Source organism: Castor canadensis, chromosome 8 (assembly GCF_047511655.1).
Source record: "Castor canadensis chromosome 8, mCasCan1.hap1v2, whole genome shotgun sequence".
Classification (NCBI taxonomy): Eukaryota; Metazoa; Chordata; class Mammalia; order Rodentia; family Castoridae; genus Castor; species Castor canadensis.
Window position 1 is genome coordinate 150,304,540 of NC_133393.1, and position 18,707 is coordinate 150,323,246.

Below are 18,707 nucleotides of genomic sequence, written 5' to 3' on the forward strand. Positions count from 1 at the left end.
TCAGGATTGGTCAGGTGGGGACTGATTGACTCAGTCCTTGTTCTCTAAGGATTCCTGTCATCACTTGAGGGAAGAAATCTGAGATTACTTCTGCTCCAAATGCTGGTAATTACTGAAGCTCCAGGTGATTGTCCTCTTTTGGGGGGGCCTTCTGTTTGGGGAATGGTCTGTCCTTCCAGGTTCACTGTTGTTTGGTGGTAGTTTCTGTCTCTCATCATAAAGATGTTACCAACCAGTCCTGTCCTTCCTGGATTCCAAGATGATTGCAAAGTGAATGGCAGGGAGGCAAGCTTTTCTTCTGCCCTTAATTCACAGGCTCCGGTAAGGAGTCAGTGCTTTTCAGCAAAAGCAGTTTAAGTACCTGTTATAAAAGCACAGGATCAAATCTATTTCTATTTATTTATTTACTTTTGGTGGCATGGGGGTTGAACTCAAGGCCTCATGATTGCTAGGCAGGTGGTCTTATTGCTTGAGCCACTCTGCCAGCCCTTTTTTTGGTAGGACTTTTTTTTTTTGGCAGTACTTGAGTTTGAACTCAGGGCTCCATGCTTGTTAGGCAGGTGCTGTACCACCTGAGCCACTCTGCCAGCCTTTGAAATCCATTTCTATTGCAGCTTGGCTCAGTGGACTCATTTGGTATGCAATAGAACCATTCTCCCTTTGGGATCTTCATTTGGGCAGCAATATAATTAACAACAACAAATGTGTAGGGCCTGTTACCTGGGTTTAGGGCAAAAGCTGGCATTCCAAGAGTCCCAACACACCAATTAAAGAGACCAGTGTTAGTGAAGGGTAGAGTAAACACTTCAGCCACCACTGGGGGGACTGACTTGAAGTCTAGGTTTAAATAAATGAAGAATTGGGGCAGAAGGGAAGAGGTATATATAATTAAGAAGGACTGTTCAAAGGTGGGTCCAGCCAGGCTCAGTCCTGTAATCCTAAATCCTAGCTACTCAGGAGGCAGAGATCAAGAGGATCGAGGTTTGAAGCCAGCCTCAGGCAAATAGTTCACAAGACCCTATCTTGAAAATACTCAACACATAAAAGGGCTGGTGGAGTGGCTCAAGTGGTAAAGTGTCTGCCTAGCAAGCGTGAGGCCCCAGTACCAAAAAAAAAAAAAAAAGGGTGGAGTGTGGTCCAGCAGATCACTCTCTCAGGATTGGTCAGGCAAGCAATATCCATAAAGAGAGTCATAACTATGTAGGAAGTAGCCTGGGAGGTAGATTCAACTAATCACAAAATGTTTGTTTATCTGTCAGTCCACCAGAATCCCAGGTGACTGCACAAAAGAATGCCTCTGAGCAAAGGAATTCTGAGCAAAGAAGACAGATGCAAAATACCTGCTTTTACTTAACTTGTGGGCCCAAGAAAGTAGTTTCTTTTTTTTAAAAGCAAAAAGAGTTCTAAGTTCCTATTATTTGTCTACTAAGTATATCAGACACCAATTTTTTTTTTTTTTTTTTGTAGCTCAGGTTGGCTGAGAGCTCTGTGATGATCCTGTCTTGCCCTCCTGACTGCTGGGATTATAGACATCCACTAAAGTGCACAGCTGCGGCCCCACAGTCTTAAAGGCGGGTTTCTTCTTCTTTTATTATATTCATATGTGCAAAGGCAGGTCTTAATATGCCTTTTTCAGATGGAAAAATTGAGGAGGCTCAGAGCGGCTCTGTAATTTATGAAGTACTAATTATGCTTTTTTTGGCGCTAATAAGGGTTAAATTCAGGCCCTCATGCTTGCTAGGCAAGCGCCGTACCACTTAAGTCACTCTGCCAGCCCTTTTTTGTGGTTGGTATTTTCACAATAGGTTCTTAGGCACTATTTCTCTGGGCTGTCTTTGGACCGCGATTCTCTCTGAGTGGCTACGGTTACAGGCGTAAGCCAACAGCGTCTGGCTAATCATTCTTGTAAACGAAGAAAAAGACTGCAGCGCCCATCATGAAACAGCCAAGCCCTGGGGCCACCTGCAACCCCGGAGGCGGGAGCAGCGGAGGAAGTCCCGCCCCACTGGGAGATGCCCCGCCCTCCCGTCACCTAGACTTCCGCTTCCGCTCTTGCCCAGCTTGTCCGCTGCTGTGAGTTGGGGATGGCGGCGGGAGGCGATAGTGGAGGTCCCGACTGCTACCGCTCACCGCTTGCCTCCCGCTATGCCAGCCCGGAAATGTGCTTCGTGTTTAGCGACAGGTACAAATTCCGGACGTGGCGGCAGCTCTGGCTGTGGTTGGCGGAGGCCGAGCAGGTAACGGGCTGAGAGCCGGGTAGGGGGGGCGGCCCCGCCTCAGCACGTGCCGGGCATGGCGCCGAGCGTGGGCTTGCAGTCCGGGAGCAGCGACTGAGCTATTTTCGGCAGGTGTTCCCTGTCGCTAGTGTCTGCGGCCCCATTAACACGAGGGCAGGAGGCCCGGGAACAGCACTTGTTGCTGCCCGTGCTTTCTGTCCCGGAGGATTGGTGACGTGGATTCAGCCTGGCCATTGAGCGGGAGCGCTGTCGCGTGCCATGGGCTTGATGTTGCTTTGCCTGCATAGCAGGGGGAAAAAGCGAGCCTGGAGAGCGCGTTTTGCCCCAGGCCACCCAGCTTTTAAGAGCGGAGCTGGGACTTGAACCAGGGCTCACTCCAGAGCTTGAGCTGAGCGCTTAGCCGCTTGGTTTCCACAGTGCCTGGTGAAGTTAGCGACAGCGCTGGAACCCGATTTCTATTTTTTTTTTTCCTGTTTTTCAACCCAGAATTTTCTTTCCTCTTAATCCCAGATTGTGGAGTTGCTGGAGAAATTCAAGATTTTAGTGTTCCACAATCTTTAGGAGATTGCAAAGTAATGTTTACAGGCAGTTTGCCTGTAAGTAAGGAAGGAAATTTTACTTCTATTGGAAGCCAGACTTGTGGGGGAAATTAAGGTAAAATCCAGTCACAAAAAAAGCAAATTACACTGACACAAAGTTTAAATCCATACCCTGGGGGTCATTTTAACAAAGGCAAAAATAGGAGAGACTTGTATATATTCGAGAGAACTCTGTGCTAAAAATCAGCTTGGCCATGACCAGGAGCGCTCCTGAAGTCATGGCGTGGTTGAAAGGCGTGCCCTTCAAATCAAGGCTTGAAATGGAGGAAAGTCGTACGGCACTAGCTGCCATCTCACATGCCAGAAGGCTGAAGCAGACAAGCACAAGCCAGTTCTGCATTTCTTTCCAGGTAAAATTTATCACGTACGGCGGAAAGGAGAGCTTAGAGGACAGTAAGCGAACTCCTCGCTACCTTTCGCTGCGCCAAGCCCAGTTCAGCACCTAAGACATCTCGCGATATTTTCATACCCCCTGGAACCTGATTTCTAGACCACTGTTTGAATTGCACTGTGCTGCGCTTTGCGTCTGAGAAGGGAGGATCTGGGTAGGGTTATGACACCGGATTTATGATTTCTCTTATCGGCGCGTTTTGTACAGCGACTCAACCCAACAGTTTTAGAAACACTTCGGGGGCGGGGAGGAGGAGAGGCTGCCCAGAGAAGGTCAAGGAAATTGAAGGTGATTCAAGAGACCTGTCATGTTTCTTCTCAAGTTTCAGAGAAAAGTGCCACAACAAGCAAGGTGGCAGTGTCCTAGAAAACGATAAGTAGTGCCTAAGACTCTGGTACTAAACTCCCCAAATTTATCCTAGACTCTCTTCCCAGCCGCATTGCTATGCTTCAAAACATGAAGTGATATGATGTAGTTGGCATTTTTATAGTACCTTCTATATTGCAAGCACTGTTTTAAGACTTTACATAAGAGTCTAATACTCCTATGTTTTTAGGCTTTTAATAAGTTCTGTGTGTTTTTCCCCTGAAGAAACGAAAAAGACTTCATATAATAGTTTATCAATCCTCAAAACAGTCATGTAGGGTAAATATTATTACTGTGCCTGTTTCAGTGGAGGCATAGAGAAACTTAATATTGGCTCAGAATAGTAGTATGTAGTATTGCTAGGCAAGTGCTTTACAACTGAGCTACACCCTGAGACGTTTTACTTTTAATAAATTAGTTAACTTAAATTGAAATGTAGCTAGTGGCTGCCATCTTGGACAGTACAAGTCTAAGACGCAAGACTCCTATGTTTCAAGTGAGATTTGAGTAATTTCACCAGTGTATATGTTTAGCCCTTGGACCTGGGGTTCTGAGTTGCCTGTGGACTGCCATGCTTGTTTTGCTAGCCCCTAAATTTTCCAGTCATGGGTAAATTTAAGATGTTGATGTTTTTATTTTCTCATCAGAATCCCCTGAAATTGCTTTCAGTTGAGACTGAATTTGCTGACAAAACTCTATAGATTTTTTTTGGGGGGGGGTCTTTTATTGAGATAGGGTCTCACTATATAGCCTAGGCTGGCCTTGAATTTATCCTTCTGCCTCACCCTCCCTAGTGCTGGGATTGTGGGGCCATCTTTACAGAATTCCTAATTTTGGTTTCTCTATGACTAAATCCATCTAGGTCAAATGTAAAGCTGTCACACTCTGGGTACTTCTGTTCCAAGCACTAAACATTAATAAATAAAGTTCTCCTCGTGGAGTATACAATGTGGAGGGGCAGGTAAACTAATAATTATGTTAAAATATCAGTGATTAGTGTTCTAAATAAAACCAGGCTGAAGGGATAGAGTGGAACAGATGGATGTTTTACGTTGAAGTCAGGGGAGACGTATCCAAAAAAATGACATCTGAGCTCAGAGACAGAATATGGGAGGCAGTGAGTTAAGTGGAGGTAGAGAGAGAGAACAGTCAAGACTAGGGTTATATTGTTTGATATATCAAAGTTTCCATGATTCATTGAGAAACGGAATATTTTCCGTTTTTAATTAGAATTGGCTTGAGGTGTGAGTATCTGCTCAAGTGGTAGATCGCCTGCTTTGGAAGTGTGAAGACCTGAGTACAAACCGCAGCCCCACCGGGAGAAAAAAACAAAACCCAAATTGCCTTACGGCATAAATGTTAGTATGTTTTTCAGTGTCACTTCAAATGGTTGTAACACTAAGGTCATTTGATTTTATTTTGCCTTTTCTGCAGACATTGGGTTTGCCTATCACAGATGAACAAATCCAGGAGATGAAATCAAACCTGGACAACATTGACTTCAAGATGGCATCTGAAGAAGAGAGGCAGTTACGACATGACGTGATGGCTCACGTGCACACGTTTGGCCACTGCTGTCCAAAAGCTGCAGGCATTATTCATCTTGGAGCCACCTCCTGTTATGTTGGAGACAATACAGTAGGAACCCGTGTTGTTTATATCGACTCATTCTTTATAATGCCATTTATAAATTTTACATAAATATTTCAAAGGATTCTTACTTCCAAAGGCTTTTATAATTTTGTTGTGGCTTCTGAGTAGAAAGAAAGACTGCCTTATAATTGTTAAATGAAACTCTTAATTAGTGTCTCTGAGTAGAACTTGGAAGAGTAATAGCAGTCATTTTCCTGAGATGTATTAGGTGGCCAGCACTGTTCTGAGCACTGTATGCATATTCATTTATTCTTCACAGCCACCAGAAGACATAGGTGCTGTTATTTCCATTTTTAAACAGCTTTTACTGAGTTTTATCTTCATCACACTCCACTTTTAGAGTATATCCCTCTGCGTTAAGGGTGTGGCTCAAGTGGTAAATCACCTGCCTAGCAAGTGCAAAGCCCTGAGTTTGAATCCCAGTACTGCCAGTAATAAATAGAGTATATCCTGCACCCTCAGGAAGTTCTCTTCTGTCTACTTGTAATCAGTCCCTACTTTTGCCTCCTGTCCCAGACCCCTTACCTGATTTTTCTATAGTTTCGTACCTTATAGAGATTTCACATAAATGGAATCATAGAATATATAGTCCATTGGATCTGGCTTTATATCCCTGTTTCTAAGTATGAGAAAACAAAAAGTGATTGAAGAAGTAGCCATGATTATACAACTAGAAAGGGTATGAGCTGTGCAAGCTGGGCACAATGCACACATGTATTGTCAGTTACTGATGCTGGAGTAAGAGGATGACTTAACTCCAAAAGTTTGAGACCAGTCTTGGCAAATTAGGGAAACACTGTCTCAAAAACAGGATACAAGCCCAGGTACAGCAACTCTAGCACTTAATCCTACTGCACCTGTGGGACTAGATAAACTTCAAATTCAAGAAGCCAGTAACTTAAGTTGTTGTTTACAATTTTTTTTTTTAGTCTCTCACTTTTTTTTCTTTTGTGACAGAGTCTTACGGTTTGCTATATTGACCAAGCTGGTGTATTTTTTTTGTTTTTGTGACATTGGGGCTTGAACTCAGGGCCTATACCTTGAGCCCCTATGCACCAGCCCTTTTTCATAAAGGGTTTTATCGAGATAGGGTCCCGCAGAACTATTTGCCCGGGCTGGCTTTGAACCACAGTCATCCTGCTTTCTGTCTCCTGAGTAGCTAGGATTATAGGTATGAGCCACTGGCACCTAGCCACCAAGCTGGTTTTGAAGTCATGAGCTCAAGTGATTTTCCCACATCCCCCTCTTGAGTAGTTGGGACTGCAGGCATGTGCCACCACAGGAGGCTCTTTTTTTTTTTTTTTTAAGTAGTACACAGGTAAAAGTGTTGTGTGTTAGATAATGGAAGAATAATCCTTTTACTTGGAAATTCTTCTCAAAATACCCAGTTGATCTCAATAATTCTCATATACAAGCATGTGTTGGCATTGCCCAAAATAGTTAACATCTCTTACCTCACTCAAGGACATCCTGATGGGCTGGGGATGTAGCTCAGTGGTAGCGCACTGCCTAGTGTGTACAAGGCTAGAGCCTTGTGTGTATAAGGCTAGGGTTTGATTCCCTAGCACTGAAAAGGAAAAAAAGAGCAACTTTAAGTTTCTTAAGCCTTGATGTTCTAGTTCATGCCTTCACTTGTTAGCAAATGTAGATTAAGAAAAAGGGAGGAAACTAATGGAATATACCACATGAGAGAGATTCAGCCACTCTGGGAATATAAAAGCCTTGTGGACTTGCACATTCACAGTTGTTTTAGATACCATATACTTCGGATTTAATGAGCATAGTTTGTTGCTTGTGGATCCCACTACTGTTGCTGTAAGTTGTGCTTTTGAAACAGTAATCAGAACAGAACACATAGTGGTTTGCTAGAGACAAAATAGGCTGCTTACTGAGAAACCCAGCTATGATGGCCAGAAAGCATTGTGTAATAATACCATTTGACCAAACTGTTTTAAGACTTGAATTTTCCTTTGCAGGACCTGATTATTCTCAGAAATGCATTTGATCTGCTTTTGCCAAAGGTAAGAGGTTGGAAAAATTTTTCTACCAGGTCTAGAGTCCCGGTAATAGGAGATGGGCTCCAATTATGAATAAATTAACACAGTGTTTACATAGATTATCATTTTCTCAGATGAATGACCCAATACCTGATTTGTGGAACTAATTGTCTTTTCTTGGGTTAAAACTCTACAAGTGAAGTCTTTTTAAAAAGATGGAAGTGTGTCTTGCTAGAATGTATGGGTCAGTATTACGTATGATTTTCTCCTGTTCTGCAATGGTCTTAAAATGGTTTAACTTTGTAAATAATTGATGCAATTTTTGAATATGGGTTGTTATTAACTCTGATTAGGGCATTCTGGGTGATGAGGATGCTGCCTTTTATGAGCCCTAATTTTATGTAAATTTGTCTAAAAGTTTAGTTTCTGATTATGTAATTGACTGTCTGTGAATTCACACTCTTTCCACCATGTGACTTGTCTTTTAGCTTGCCAGAGTGATCTCTCGGCTCGCCGACTTTGCTAGGGAACGAGCTGATCTACCTACCTTAGGTTTCACACATTTCCAGTAAGTGATTAGATAACTTCTTGGGAACTGGACTTATTTATGTGCATGTGGCTTTTAGTTCTTCCTTTTCCACAGTAAACTTGAGGTGAAGAATCTCAAAACATAAGCAGCTAAAATTTGGTATACTCAGGAGAAACAAGCCAGACACCCACCTTAGAAGTTATACTGAGGGCTAGGTAGTGGTTGCCTAGCATGCTTGAAGCCCATAGTTCAGTGCCCAGTACTGGGGAGTGGAGAGGGGAACCGTGACGGGACGGGATATACTGACTGTGTGTGCCTCGTTCTAGCTAGCTGCTCAGGCTGAGATTAGAGGATAGCTTGAGCTATCCCTGAGTTGTAGACAAGGCTGAACAACACAGTAAAGACCCCATCTCCACATCAGAAAATCTATACTGATTCTTTTTTTTGGTTCATAAGCATGATGACTGAGTGCTCACCTGTCTGATATGAAGAAAAAACAAAAAAGCTATATTGATGAGACTAAATCAACAGTTCATTTGGGAAATATGTATGAGTATATACCAAGAACCTTAAAGTAGTCATATTTTTGTGGGGAGGGTGGCTGTACCAGGGTTTGAACTCAGGGCTTGATGCTTATGAGACGTGCTCTACAGCTTAAGCCATGCCTCCAGCCCTTCACACTCCTTTTTTGTCAATTCCTTTCTTGAGAATCTAGTCTAAGGAAATAATGCAAATTATGGGAATATTATTATGCACCAAGATCTTTGTTACAATTTTATAGTAAGTACTGGAAACTCTTAAGACTGAGAAGAGAATAAATAAGTTACAGTACATCCACAGGTTGGAATAATTGCAACTATTACAGTATTGCGCCTAAGACTGAAGGTAGAAATATGCTTAGATTAATGATTCGGGAAAAAAGACAGTTTATGAACTGCGCAAAGATTGAAGGATCATCATGATGTAAATACAGGATTACCTGGTTTATGACATAATAGGGTAGTTAAACTTTTTCCTGTTTTTTTTTTGGGGGGGGAGGGATACTAGAGTTTGAACTCAGGACCTCATGCTTGGTAGGCAGGCGTTCTCACACTTGAGCCACTCTACCCACTCTGTAGTTTTGATTTTTAAGATGTGCAAACATTTTTATGATAAATGAATAAAGCCCTTTGAAAAAGCTGATTATGTCATCTTTGGAATGCTAGTGACAGGAGTACTGATGAATTAGCATCTGCCTTATTTTGATGAGATATGTTACGTAGCAAGAACACCACTTCATAATTTGTCTGTTGAACTTCAGTTTCCTTAAAATTGGGGCCTATGTCACTGGTAGTAGAAACCTGAAGAAATTGTTCATGTGAAGGAGTCACTGTACAATATGTGTGTCTTGACTGTGACAGATGTTGTTTTCTATACTGGCTTCCCTGCACTGCTGGCTTCATCTCTTCAGCTTATCGTTCTCTCCTGTGTCTGAAAGAGGATGCTCAGAAAGGCAGAGGCATTTCAATGTTCTTCTGGAGGTGGTGTAATGAGAGGCATTGGCTGCCATAGTTAGCAGATATTAGGAACAGGAAATGGTATGGATACGTAGACATTGCCTCAGTATGTTAGTCTGTGCAGTTAAAAAGCTTTACCATGGTATAATTCATATGTCATAAAATTCATCCTTTTAAAAATGTACAATTTAGGACTGGAGGTGTGGCTCAGCAGTAGAGCACCTACTCTGCAAGTGTGAAGTCCTAAGGCTTCAAATTGTAGGCCCACCGAAAAAAATTTAATGGTTTTTAGTATTTTTACATACCACACTTTGTTTATCCATTCATTAGTTGATGAGCATTTGGCTTATTTCCAATTTGTGGCTATTGAATTATGTTGCCTTGAACAAGTCCATGCAAATTAATCTTTCTTTGCTTTTGCCAATAATCTGTTAGCAAGAAAAACTACCGTGAGATTTTTATTTTTAATGGTATTGTAGTTCGAATCTCAGGGCCTCATGCTTGCTAGGCAGGTGCTCTGCCATGAGATTGATTTGGGGATATGTTGCAGCTTGTTATTGAAGTGCCTCCTACAGACAGTAATGATAGGCCTTGATGTTGCCAGCTATCAGTATCATTAGCCTAAGAGGAAGAAAATTCCATTTGCAATCTAGGTTATCTATTATAACTTGAATATCACAGCTTATAATATGTTTATAATTGTGTTTTATGTTGAGAAGTAGACTGTCAGTGAATTGATTTAGGCTTCAGACTAGAAACAAAGCCATTAGTGATTATGTCAGCATCCTTTGCGTATTGAATATTTTGGGGGTTTCTCCGTAGCATGACTGGCTGCTCATCAGATCTTGGCTCCTCACAAAGGCCAGTCCTTTACTGTCAACCTAGAAAAACTTGCTCCAATTTCTTCTTTTTTTTTTAGCATTCAAAATATCAATAGTTATCCTTTTTTTTTTGTCTTTATGAACTTGTTTATACTACTGTAAGCTCCACTGAACAGGGAATTAGTGTGTTTTAGTCACCGTTGTATTTTCAGTATAAAGAACATATTACGTATGTGGGAAATGGTGTTACATGAGTGATGTATTTCCATCAACATGTGGGGATATAACCATGAACAAAACTTTGTCCCTGGCTTTACATTAAAATACCTGTTGAGGCTAGGGATATAATCAGTGGTAGAATATTTGCTTAGAATGTGTGTAAGGCCCTGGGTTTGATCCCCAGCACTGCATAAAGATTGGGAGGGGGTGCTCTCTCCTCACCCCCCCGACAGGTTCTCGCTATGTAGCCCAGACTGGCCTTGAACTTGGAATCCTCTGCCTCAGGTGTCTCGAGTGCTGGAATTATAGGTGTGTATGTGACACCTGACTGAAAAAAAGCTTTTTTGGGGTGTGGGTGGGGCAGTACTGGGGTTTGAACTGTGGGCCTTATGCTTGCTACACAGGCACTTCACCAGCCTCAGTATTAGTGTTTGAACTGAGGGCCTTGCACTTGCTAGGCAGGTGCTCTACTACTTGAGCCTTAAATGTTCTTTTTGGTTTATTTTCAGGCCTGCTCAGCTGACCACAGTTGGAAAACGCTGCTGTCTTTGGATTCAAGATCTTTGTATGGACCTCCAGAACTTGAAGCGTGTTCGTGATGACCTGCGCTTCCGGGGAGTGAAGGGCACCACTGGCACTCAGGCCAGCTTTCTGCAGCTCTTCGAGGGAGATCACCAAAAGGTATTTAGAGAGTGACAGGGAGACACATCAACTTAACAGTGTTAGCCCAAGACAAGACTTTGGCTAGATGGTAAGAGAAACTGATCCCAGAATGGGCTGGAAGGAGGGTAGAGGGCCAGGGTCTGGACAGGATGACCACTTGAAATAATCTGTTACTAGACAATTGGATTTTTATAGAGATGTGTTTTTCTGTCTCCAAGGTGGAACAGTTGGACAAAATGGTGACAGAAAAGGCAGGATTTAAGAGGTAAGGACATGGGAAAATACCTCTGTATTAAATTGATGACAGGCCTGCGTTCGTGTACCTCTAGATTTGACAGTAACTTATTTTGTCTTGTCTTTCTTTGTTTTTCTACCCATTTCCTTCCATCTCTCGATTAGGTTTTATTTTCCTAATGGTCTGAATTCTACTTTCTTACAATCTATAAGAAAAGGAAACTATTTACTTCAGTTTCTTCAGAATAGCCAGTACAGTTTTGCTATTCTGTTTCATTCCTGAAGTCCTCAAGTGAGTGAGTTTAAATCTAACCATTTCCTTTGAGGTTTACCAGGCTCTACCACTGCGGCTTTTCCAAGGCACTTCATTGAACTATGGAAAGACGTGGGCACTCTAGACTAGATTTCCTCCTCAGGTGAGGGTGGGATGGGGTGGGGCAGCTTCCTGATAATTAATAGAAGGGGTGAAAAAAGTTTATTCCAGGAGTGAGTTACCAGTTGGTTGAAAGACCAAGCTCTTGTTTAGGATCGATTTTCTTTGCTTGACGGTCACATTTTGATATATTTTAACATAAATATTTTTATTTCTAGGGCTTTCATCATCTCAGGACAGACTTATACACGAAAAGTGGACATCGGGGTGCTATCTGTGCTGGCTAGCTTGGGGGCGTCTGTGCATAAGGTGAGAGTGGCAACTTATGGCATGGAGAATGGGAACTTTTGAGGACCACAGACAGACCAAATCAGCCTAAATCGTACCTCAGTCATACGTTAATTATAGCAATTTGGGACCTGTGAGGAGAGCCCTTAAGGTGTATGAAATAAAAAGACTAGTTTCTGCATTCTCTTTGGGCAGGATTCTTACCACTTGAGCCACACCTCTAGCTCTGCATTATTCCCAGAGCTGTAAACTTTCTTTCTTGTTGAAAAGTATATTAAAAATTGATCTTCCTTTTGTCTTTCCATGATGCCTTTTATTTTTAAGTTGGTTCCCTGTATAGCCCAGGCTGGCCCCATACTTGAGGTCCTCCTGCCTAAGCCTCCCAAGTGCTAGGATTACAGATGTGTGCCAAATCTTTGGCTGTTTTACACAGTGTTTCTGAAAAGTGTTTTTGTGATCCTTGACTTTGTCATCCTAGCCGTTCAGGAGCAGAGGAGCCTGTGTATAGTGTATACTCTATAGGTCTAGGAACTCTTGGGCAGGATATGCTGGCATCAAGCTCAGTGATTCCACATCCTAGGAGCTCATTTCCTAGGATGATCCATAGGGGGGTCTAGTCTGACCCCTCTTTTTGCACACCAAGTGTGTGGGATGATTCCTGTTCTCATGCTTCTCCAGATTTGTACAGACATACGCCTCCTGGCGAACCTCAAGGAGATGGAGGAACCCTTTGAAAAACAGCAGATTGGTGAGTGTTAGGTGGAGACCTGGAAGTACTACAGAGCTACTGGAGAGGTGTGTGGACATGTGCTGAGAGCTCATCAGCGGCATGCTTGAGCCTTGCTGTCCCTAGAAGTCTTTCTGCCTTTGCATCTTGTCCTCTTACGTGAGCAGGCTCAAGTGCGATGCCATACAAGCGGAACCCCATGCGCTCGGAGCGTTGCTGTAGCCTTGCCCGGCACCTGATGACCCTAATCATGGACCCACTGCAGACCGCTTCTGTGCAGTGGTTTGAACGCACACTGGATGATAGTGCCAACCGGTCAGTGGAATGGGGATATCACATACAGCACAATGAAAAGAGGACTGAGAGGTGGACTGGAAACTGGAGAACATATTTGAGCATCTCTGCATTCTCTCTTTATCTCCACGGGGTCTCAAGTCTAGCAAAAAGGCAAAACCATAAAAGATGGCTCTAAATCAAGGCCACCAGTTTGCTGAAACTGTTGGTTTCAAGCAGGAGCCTAAAGAAATGTCTTTCTGTGGTCTGTTGGCCATTTCAGAACTTCGGAAATGTAATGGTCAATTCATTAGAAAGAAACATTTGGTTAGGAGGAAAAAAAAAAAGAGGTGGCAGGAGCTGGTAGTTCATGCCTATAATTCTAGCTGCTCAGGAGGCAGAGATCAGGAAGATTGCAGTTCGAAGCCAGCCCGGGAAAATAGTTCATAAGCACCTATCTTGAAAAGACCCATCACAAAAAAAAAAATAATAAAAATGGGCTGGTGGAGTGGGTCAAGGCCCTGAGTGCAAAAAAAAAGAGTGTGTACAAAGGCAGGAGAAAAAAAACGGCAAGTTACTAACAGTGCTAGGGAATGGAGTCATTATGGCAGGACATGATTACAGGTAGTACCCAGTTTATGGAGGGCCATACAGGCAGGCCCCCCAAAAGGAGTTTAGATTCTGCTCTAAAGGCAGGTAGATGTCTGTCACTTGAACCATTCTGCCAGCCTTATTTTGTGTTGGGTATTTTCAAGATAGTCTCATGAACTATTTAAAATGCTTGGGCTGGCTTCAAGCCACATCCTTGTGATCTCTGCCTCCTGAGTAGCTGGGATTTTGACTTCTTCACTAGTCATAAGGAGATGGCTAGGTTTTTCTTTTCTTTTTGACAGGGTCTTGCTATTAGCTTAGGCTGACCTGGATGTCATGATCCTCCTACCTCAGCCTCCCCAGTGCTGGGATTATAAGTATGCACCACATGTCCGGCTTGGTATTTCTTGAGTGGAAAATGATATATAGCTGGCTAGCTCACTGGGATCTGTGTACAGTCCAGGGCTTATCCATGGAAATAAATCATGTGTACTCATAAGTCAGTCATTAAGTACCATTTCCCTTAATATTTGTGGGGGAGAGGGACCCCCACCATTATCAAAATCTAGGTGTTCAAATCTCTCATGTAAAATGGTGTAGTAATTGCATATAGTGTACATATATCCTCTCACAGACTTCAGAGTGTATCTAGATGACTTGTAATACCTAATACAATGTAAATAGTTGTGATACTGTATTGCTACAATACCAAATAGAAAAAAAAAATCTGTATGTTCAATGCCAGTGCAATTGTTGGTCCACAGTTGGTTGAATCCATGAATGCCAAACCCTTAAATACAGGGTACTTTTTTTTTTTTTTTTTTAAAGCAGAGTATGACCTAATTCAATTTGCTCACAAAAGCCCCTAGCAGTAATTTAGAGTGAGTTATATGGGGTTCATGGACCCAGTCTGAACAGTTAGGAGACTATTTCAGAACTCTGAGTCTACATTGGCTCAGTAAATGGAGAGGAAAAAGTATAGAAAGAGTCAGAGGCATTGGGAGGCTGAGAGCGGGAGGATCACAGTCCATGGCCAGCCCAGGCAAATAGTTCAAGAGACCCCCATATTCAAAATAATGAACAAAATGGGCTGGAGGCATGACTCAAGTGATAAGAATGTCTGCTTTGCAAGCATGAAGCTCTGAGTTCAAAACCCAGTCCCACCAAAAATAGGAGGCAGAGGCAGACTGGTCAGTCTTGGTGGTTGATTAGAGTGAGTTTAAAGAACCAGGTGACTGGAATGCTACTGCCATTTACTGAAGCAGGGGCCACCAGGGAGAGAGAGCGGGTTTGTGATCGTGAGCAGAAGTTGGTGAGAAAAAATGGATGAATTCAGTTGAAGTTTGAAGTACCTGTGTCAACCAGGCGGAGCTCTTGTCTAGGTATAAGTTCTTGCACTTGGATAAGTAACAAGGAGGCAAGGTTTAAGGATCATGAGGATGTTGGAGTGGGTAAAGAAGAAACTGTCCAGAGAGTGCATGTGGCATGAGAAGTCAGTAGGGCAGCTTCTTGGGGCAGATCCTGCATATATCTGAAATGACTTGTTTAAAGGATAACCAAATAGCTGTTTGTTTTGCAGACGGATCTGTTTGGCTGAAGCATTTCTCACCGCAGATACTATATTGAATACATTGCAGAACATTTCTGAAGGATTGGTGGTATACCCCAAAGTAAGAGACATTGATAATACTCAAGTATTAGGGAGGGACTAGGATGTGGGAAGTGGCATGCTCTGGAGTGACTATATGCTGGCTCAGTGGGAGTTCTACCTGGAACTCATCCTTGACTCTAACATGGAACATGAGTTCTAGGGAACTGGTTCTGTGGCATTCACAGAACAAGGAAAAAGAGTACTTTGAATCGCCTTGAGCCATTCAGCAGCATGAACCTAGCTCACAGTGACTAGACCGAGTAGGTGGCACCATTTGCCTGGTTTTAAGTGCCAGAGACAGATAGGTTCATCTCTGTCTTTTGGGTTTTGTTTGTCTTTGCAGTGCTGGGGATGGAACCCAGTGCCTTTTGTATGCCAGGCAAGTGCTATGTGCTGTAGGTTCATTTCCCTAGTACATTCAGTTCTTGAGGCTGGGTGACTAAATTTAGCAAGCTTGAGGCTTAAGAGTTCTTACGAAGTAGCTTTGGAACGTTTACTTATACAATACTCCCTTTTTTTTTCCAGTACTGAGGTTTGAACTCAGGGCCTTATACCTTATACCTGTTAGGCATATACTCTACCACTTGAGCCAAGCCTCCGGCCCCCAATATATATATTTTTTTTTTAAATTAAATCTCTGGATTTGTAAGAAAAATAAAAAATACAGTAACAAATAAAATAACTCATTACGCTAAATAATAGTAGTTCATATGTATTTTGCTTGACATAGTTGGTATCCTGTGGTGCGAGGCTTTATGACTCGAGCCCTCTGTCTTGGCCTTTTATGTTTTCTTTTGTAGGTGATTGAGCGGCACATTCGGCAAGAGCTGCCTTTCATGGCCACAGAGAACATTATCGTGGCAATGGTCAAAGCTGGAGGTAACCGGCAGGTGTGTAGCCCTTGTACTCCTGGATCATTTGTACACTTTAGTTGTGCCCTCTCCTCTCTGAAGACGGATGGATAAAGGAAAGAGTTTTTTGTTTTTTTGGTTTTTTTTAGCAGTAGTAGGGTTTGAACTCAGGGCCTCAGGCTTGCTAAGCAGGCACTCTGTCACTTGAGCCACTCCATCAGCCCTGTGTTTGGGGTATTTTAGAGATAGGGTCTTCAGAATTATTTGCCTTGTCTGACCTTGAACTGTGTTCCTCCTGATCTCTGCATCCCAGGTAGCTAGGATTACAGGTGTGTGAGCCACATATGTCCAGTGAAGGAAAGCATTTCTTTCATTATCTCCAGTTATGGTATTGTTACAGAGTAATGACCATAATCTGCCACCTTTGCAAGGTGATTGTGTTGACCTCGATTTTTTAAAAGTCACTTACAGAAAAAGTGAAGGAGTTAGGTGATCAGGAAGAAAGAATAAATGGTTCATGTGAAGCCCTGAGTTCAAATTTCAGTGCTGCCAAAGAAAAGGAACAAATGGTTCATTAGGTTTTCTAGAAGAGGAGCAGTCATCTGAGTAAGATGTTATCCCAGAGTTAAGATTTAAGATCCTGATGGGGTCAGATAGGAACCACCTCAGCCTAGAGAGGTTTGGTTGTAAAGTATCTGATCACTGTTTAAGGAAACACCCTGTCTGTCAGTCATGAGCTAACACTGTACTGTGTCCCCAGGATTGCCATGAGAAAATCAGAGTGCTTTCCCAGCAAGCAGCTGCTGTGGTTAAACAGGAAGGAGGTGATAATGACCTTATAGAGCGCATCCAGGCAGATGCCTACTTCAGTCCCATTCACTCCCAGTTGGAGCATTTACTGGATCCTTCTTCTTTTACTGGTCGTGCACCCCAGCAGGTAGGCACCCATCAGAACACTTCTAAGTAGTCTTCCCCAGGGGCCCTCTTTCTACACTGCTTGCTTACAGACAGCAGATGCTGTCTGTGATGCTTCTCCTTTATGGGAAGTATGGAACGGAGCGAGGTAGAAATCAGATTTGGCTGTTTGAGTGCCCTTAAGTATTTCCCCATGTATTTCTCTTCATTCTCTTACCTCACAGTGGTATAAAGGTTGAAATACTTGGCATAGTGCTAAGTGCACAAGTGTTCATCAGTAAGGTGTTTTGTCACTTTCTCTTTGCCTTAATGGCTAGAAGGGTTAATTTGAAAACCTTAACTGGGCTGGGGATTTAGTTCAGTTGTAGAGTACTTGCCTAGCATTGGTGAGGCCCTGGGTTTGATCCCATATCTTGCTCTACCTCTCTCCCACCACCACCCCCCCCCAAAAAAAAAACAAACCTTAGGAGTTCAAACTGTGTATTCAGTTTTAATTCTGAGAATTTAAGTTACAAAATGTTTTTCTTCAGGGAGCTAAAATTTGTAATAGATCATTATAATACCAAGGAGTACATGTGGAAATTGAGGGAAGCATGTCTTTTGGTGGGATCACAAAGGACAAAACATCTCTTTCAAGGGAGAGTGTAGTAGAAATGAGCAAAAACTCCTTAGGAAGACATCACATCAGAGCTCACAATTAGGAGTTAGCCTAGTGATACCAGGCTTAGAGGAGAGATGGCAAGTTGAGACCTCTAACGTGAGAGCAACTATAGTAAGTTGTCAAGTGCCTAAGAATTAGTTATAAGAGTTGAAATTAAAGACAGGAGTTTGTTATTTATATTTGAATCACTGATGTGTTAGATAAGACTTGGATTTGAAAAGACTTCAAACTGGAGATAGGAAGACCAATAAAGAAGCCACTGCACATAGCCAAGCAATAAACCAAAGCATTGGTGGTCCATATAGACAAGGGGAGGAAGAGACTAATCGATTAGTCACTTGGGTGACTGGTTGAATGGGGCTAGGGAGGAGAAAGGAAGACTGTGACAATTTCAGCATGGGTGCCTGGTTGGAAATGGTACGACCAACTCAAGAGAACACAGGCTGAACTTGTTAATGGGGAGGACAATCTATGTTGATGTAGTGAGTTAAAGTGCCTGTGTCTAGGGAGATATTTCCAGTTGGCAGTTGAAGAAAGTAGATGCTCAAAAGCTTTATCAAATTGGGTCTCAGTGATACCAACTGATACTGAAAAAAGTATTCCCTTAACATTTTCTTATGTTTTCTTTCCTCTTTGGTAGGTACAAAGATTCTTAGAAGAGGAGGTATATCCCCTGTTAAAACCATATGAAAGTGTGATGAAGGTGAAAGCAGAATTATGTTTGTAGAATTGGAAGAAAATTAAATGAAAAATCACTGATGATTTGTTAACTTTATTTTGGGGGCATGCAAATAGTATTACTGTGGTGCCTAAATTTTACCTCAAGAATTGCTGCCTTTTCTTTTCACAGTGCTTTTCTTTTTCCATGGTGTTTTCATGTTGCTCAGGGCTACAATGCAGAAACAAAGACCATTGTTGTTGACTCCATTCTTCATAGTGACTCAAACCCACACATAAACAGCTCATACTTGCTTTCTACCTTTCAAGGCATGCTTTCCAGCTGCCTCAAGTCTACAGATGTTTCTCAACTTTTCAGCGAGGTTATGAGAATCGCAACATAAATTTAATACACCCCACCTATCAAATATTCTAGGTTAGCTTAGCCTACCCTAAAAGTTCTCAAAACACATGTTCACCTACACTTGGGGGAAAAAAATCATGGACAGCAAAGT

The 18,707-nt window shown here is 42.4% G+C and overlaps 1 protein-coding gene and 1 non-coding gene across 3 annotated transcripts; both read left to right on the plus strand.

The window, feature by feature from the left end:
* The first annotated feature begins 2,028 nt into the window (after nucleotides 1-2,028).
* Nucleotides 2,029-18,294, plus strand: Adsl (adenylosuccinate lyase). Of its 2 annotated transcripts, none has more exons than XM_074084548.1 (13): nucleotides 2,029-2,237; nucleotides 5,028-5,231; nucleotides 7,223-7,267; nucleotides 7,732-7,811; nucleotides 10,818-10,989; nucleotides 11,190-11,236; nucleotides 11,797-11,887; nucleotides 12,545-12,614; nucleotides 12,761-12,908; nucleotides 15,037-15,127; nucleotides 15,909-15,998; nucleotides 16,720-16,896; nucleotides 18,176-18,294. In XM_074084548.1, the coding sequence occupies exons 1-13, from the start codon at nucleotides 2,085-2,087 to the stop codon at nucleotides 18,260-18,262; spliced, it is 1,455 nt and encodes a 484-aa protein (XP_073940649.1). In that variant the 5' UTR covers nucleotides 2,029-2,084; the 3' UTR covers nucleotides 18,263-18,294. The 2 variants fall into 2 exon arrangements, with proteins under 2 accessions (XP_073940649.1, XP_073940650.1); XM_074084549.1 differs by lacking the exon at nucleotides 2,029-2,237 and adding an exon at nucleotides 2,308-3,381.
* On the plus strand, nucleotides 13,056-13,192 carry LOC141410596 (small nucleolar RNA SNORA2/SNORA34 family). The gene has a single exon (XR_012435433.1). It is a non-coding gene; the product is annotated as a small nucleolar RNA SNORA2/SNORA34 family (small nucleolar RNA).
* Nucleotides 18,295-18,707: the final 413 nt, after the last annotated feature.

Bases quoted from the DNA above. Each gene is read 5' to 3' on its own strand.
- Adsl (XM_074084548.1), top strand. From the start codon at position 2,085: ATGGCGGCGGGAGGCGATAGTGGAGGTCCCGACTGCTACCGCTCACCG. The intron at 11,237-11,796 runs GTAAGGACATGG...TTTTATTTCTAG, and splicing joins GAAAAGGCAGGATTTAAGAG to GGCTTTCATCATCTCAGGAC. The intron at 16,897-18,175 runs GTAGGCACCCAT...CCTCTTTGGTAG, and splicing joins CTGGTCGTGCACCCCAGCAG to GTACAAAGATTCTTAGAAGA.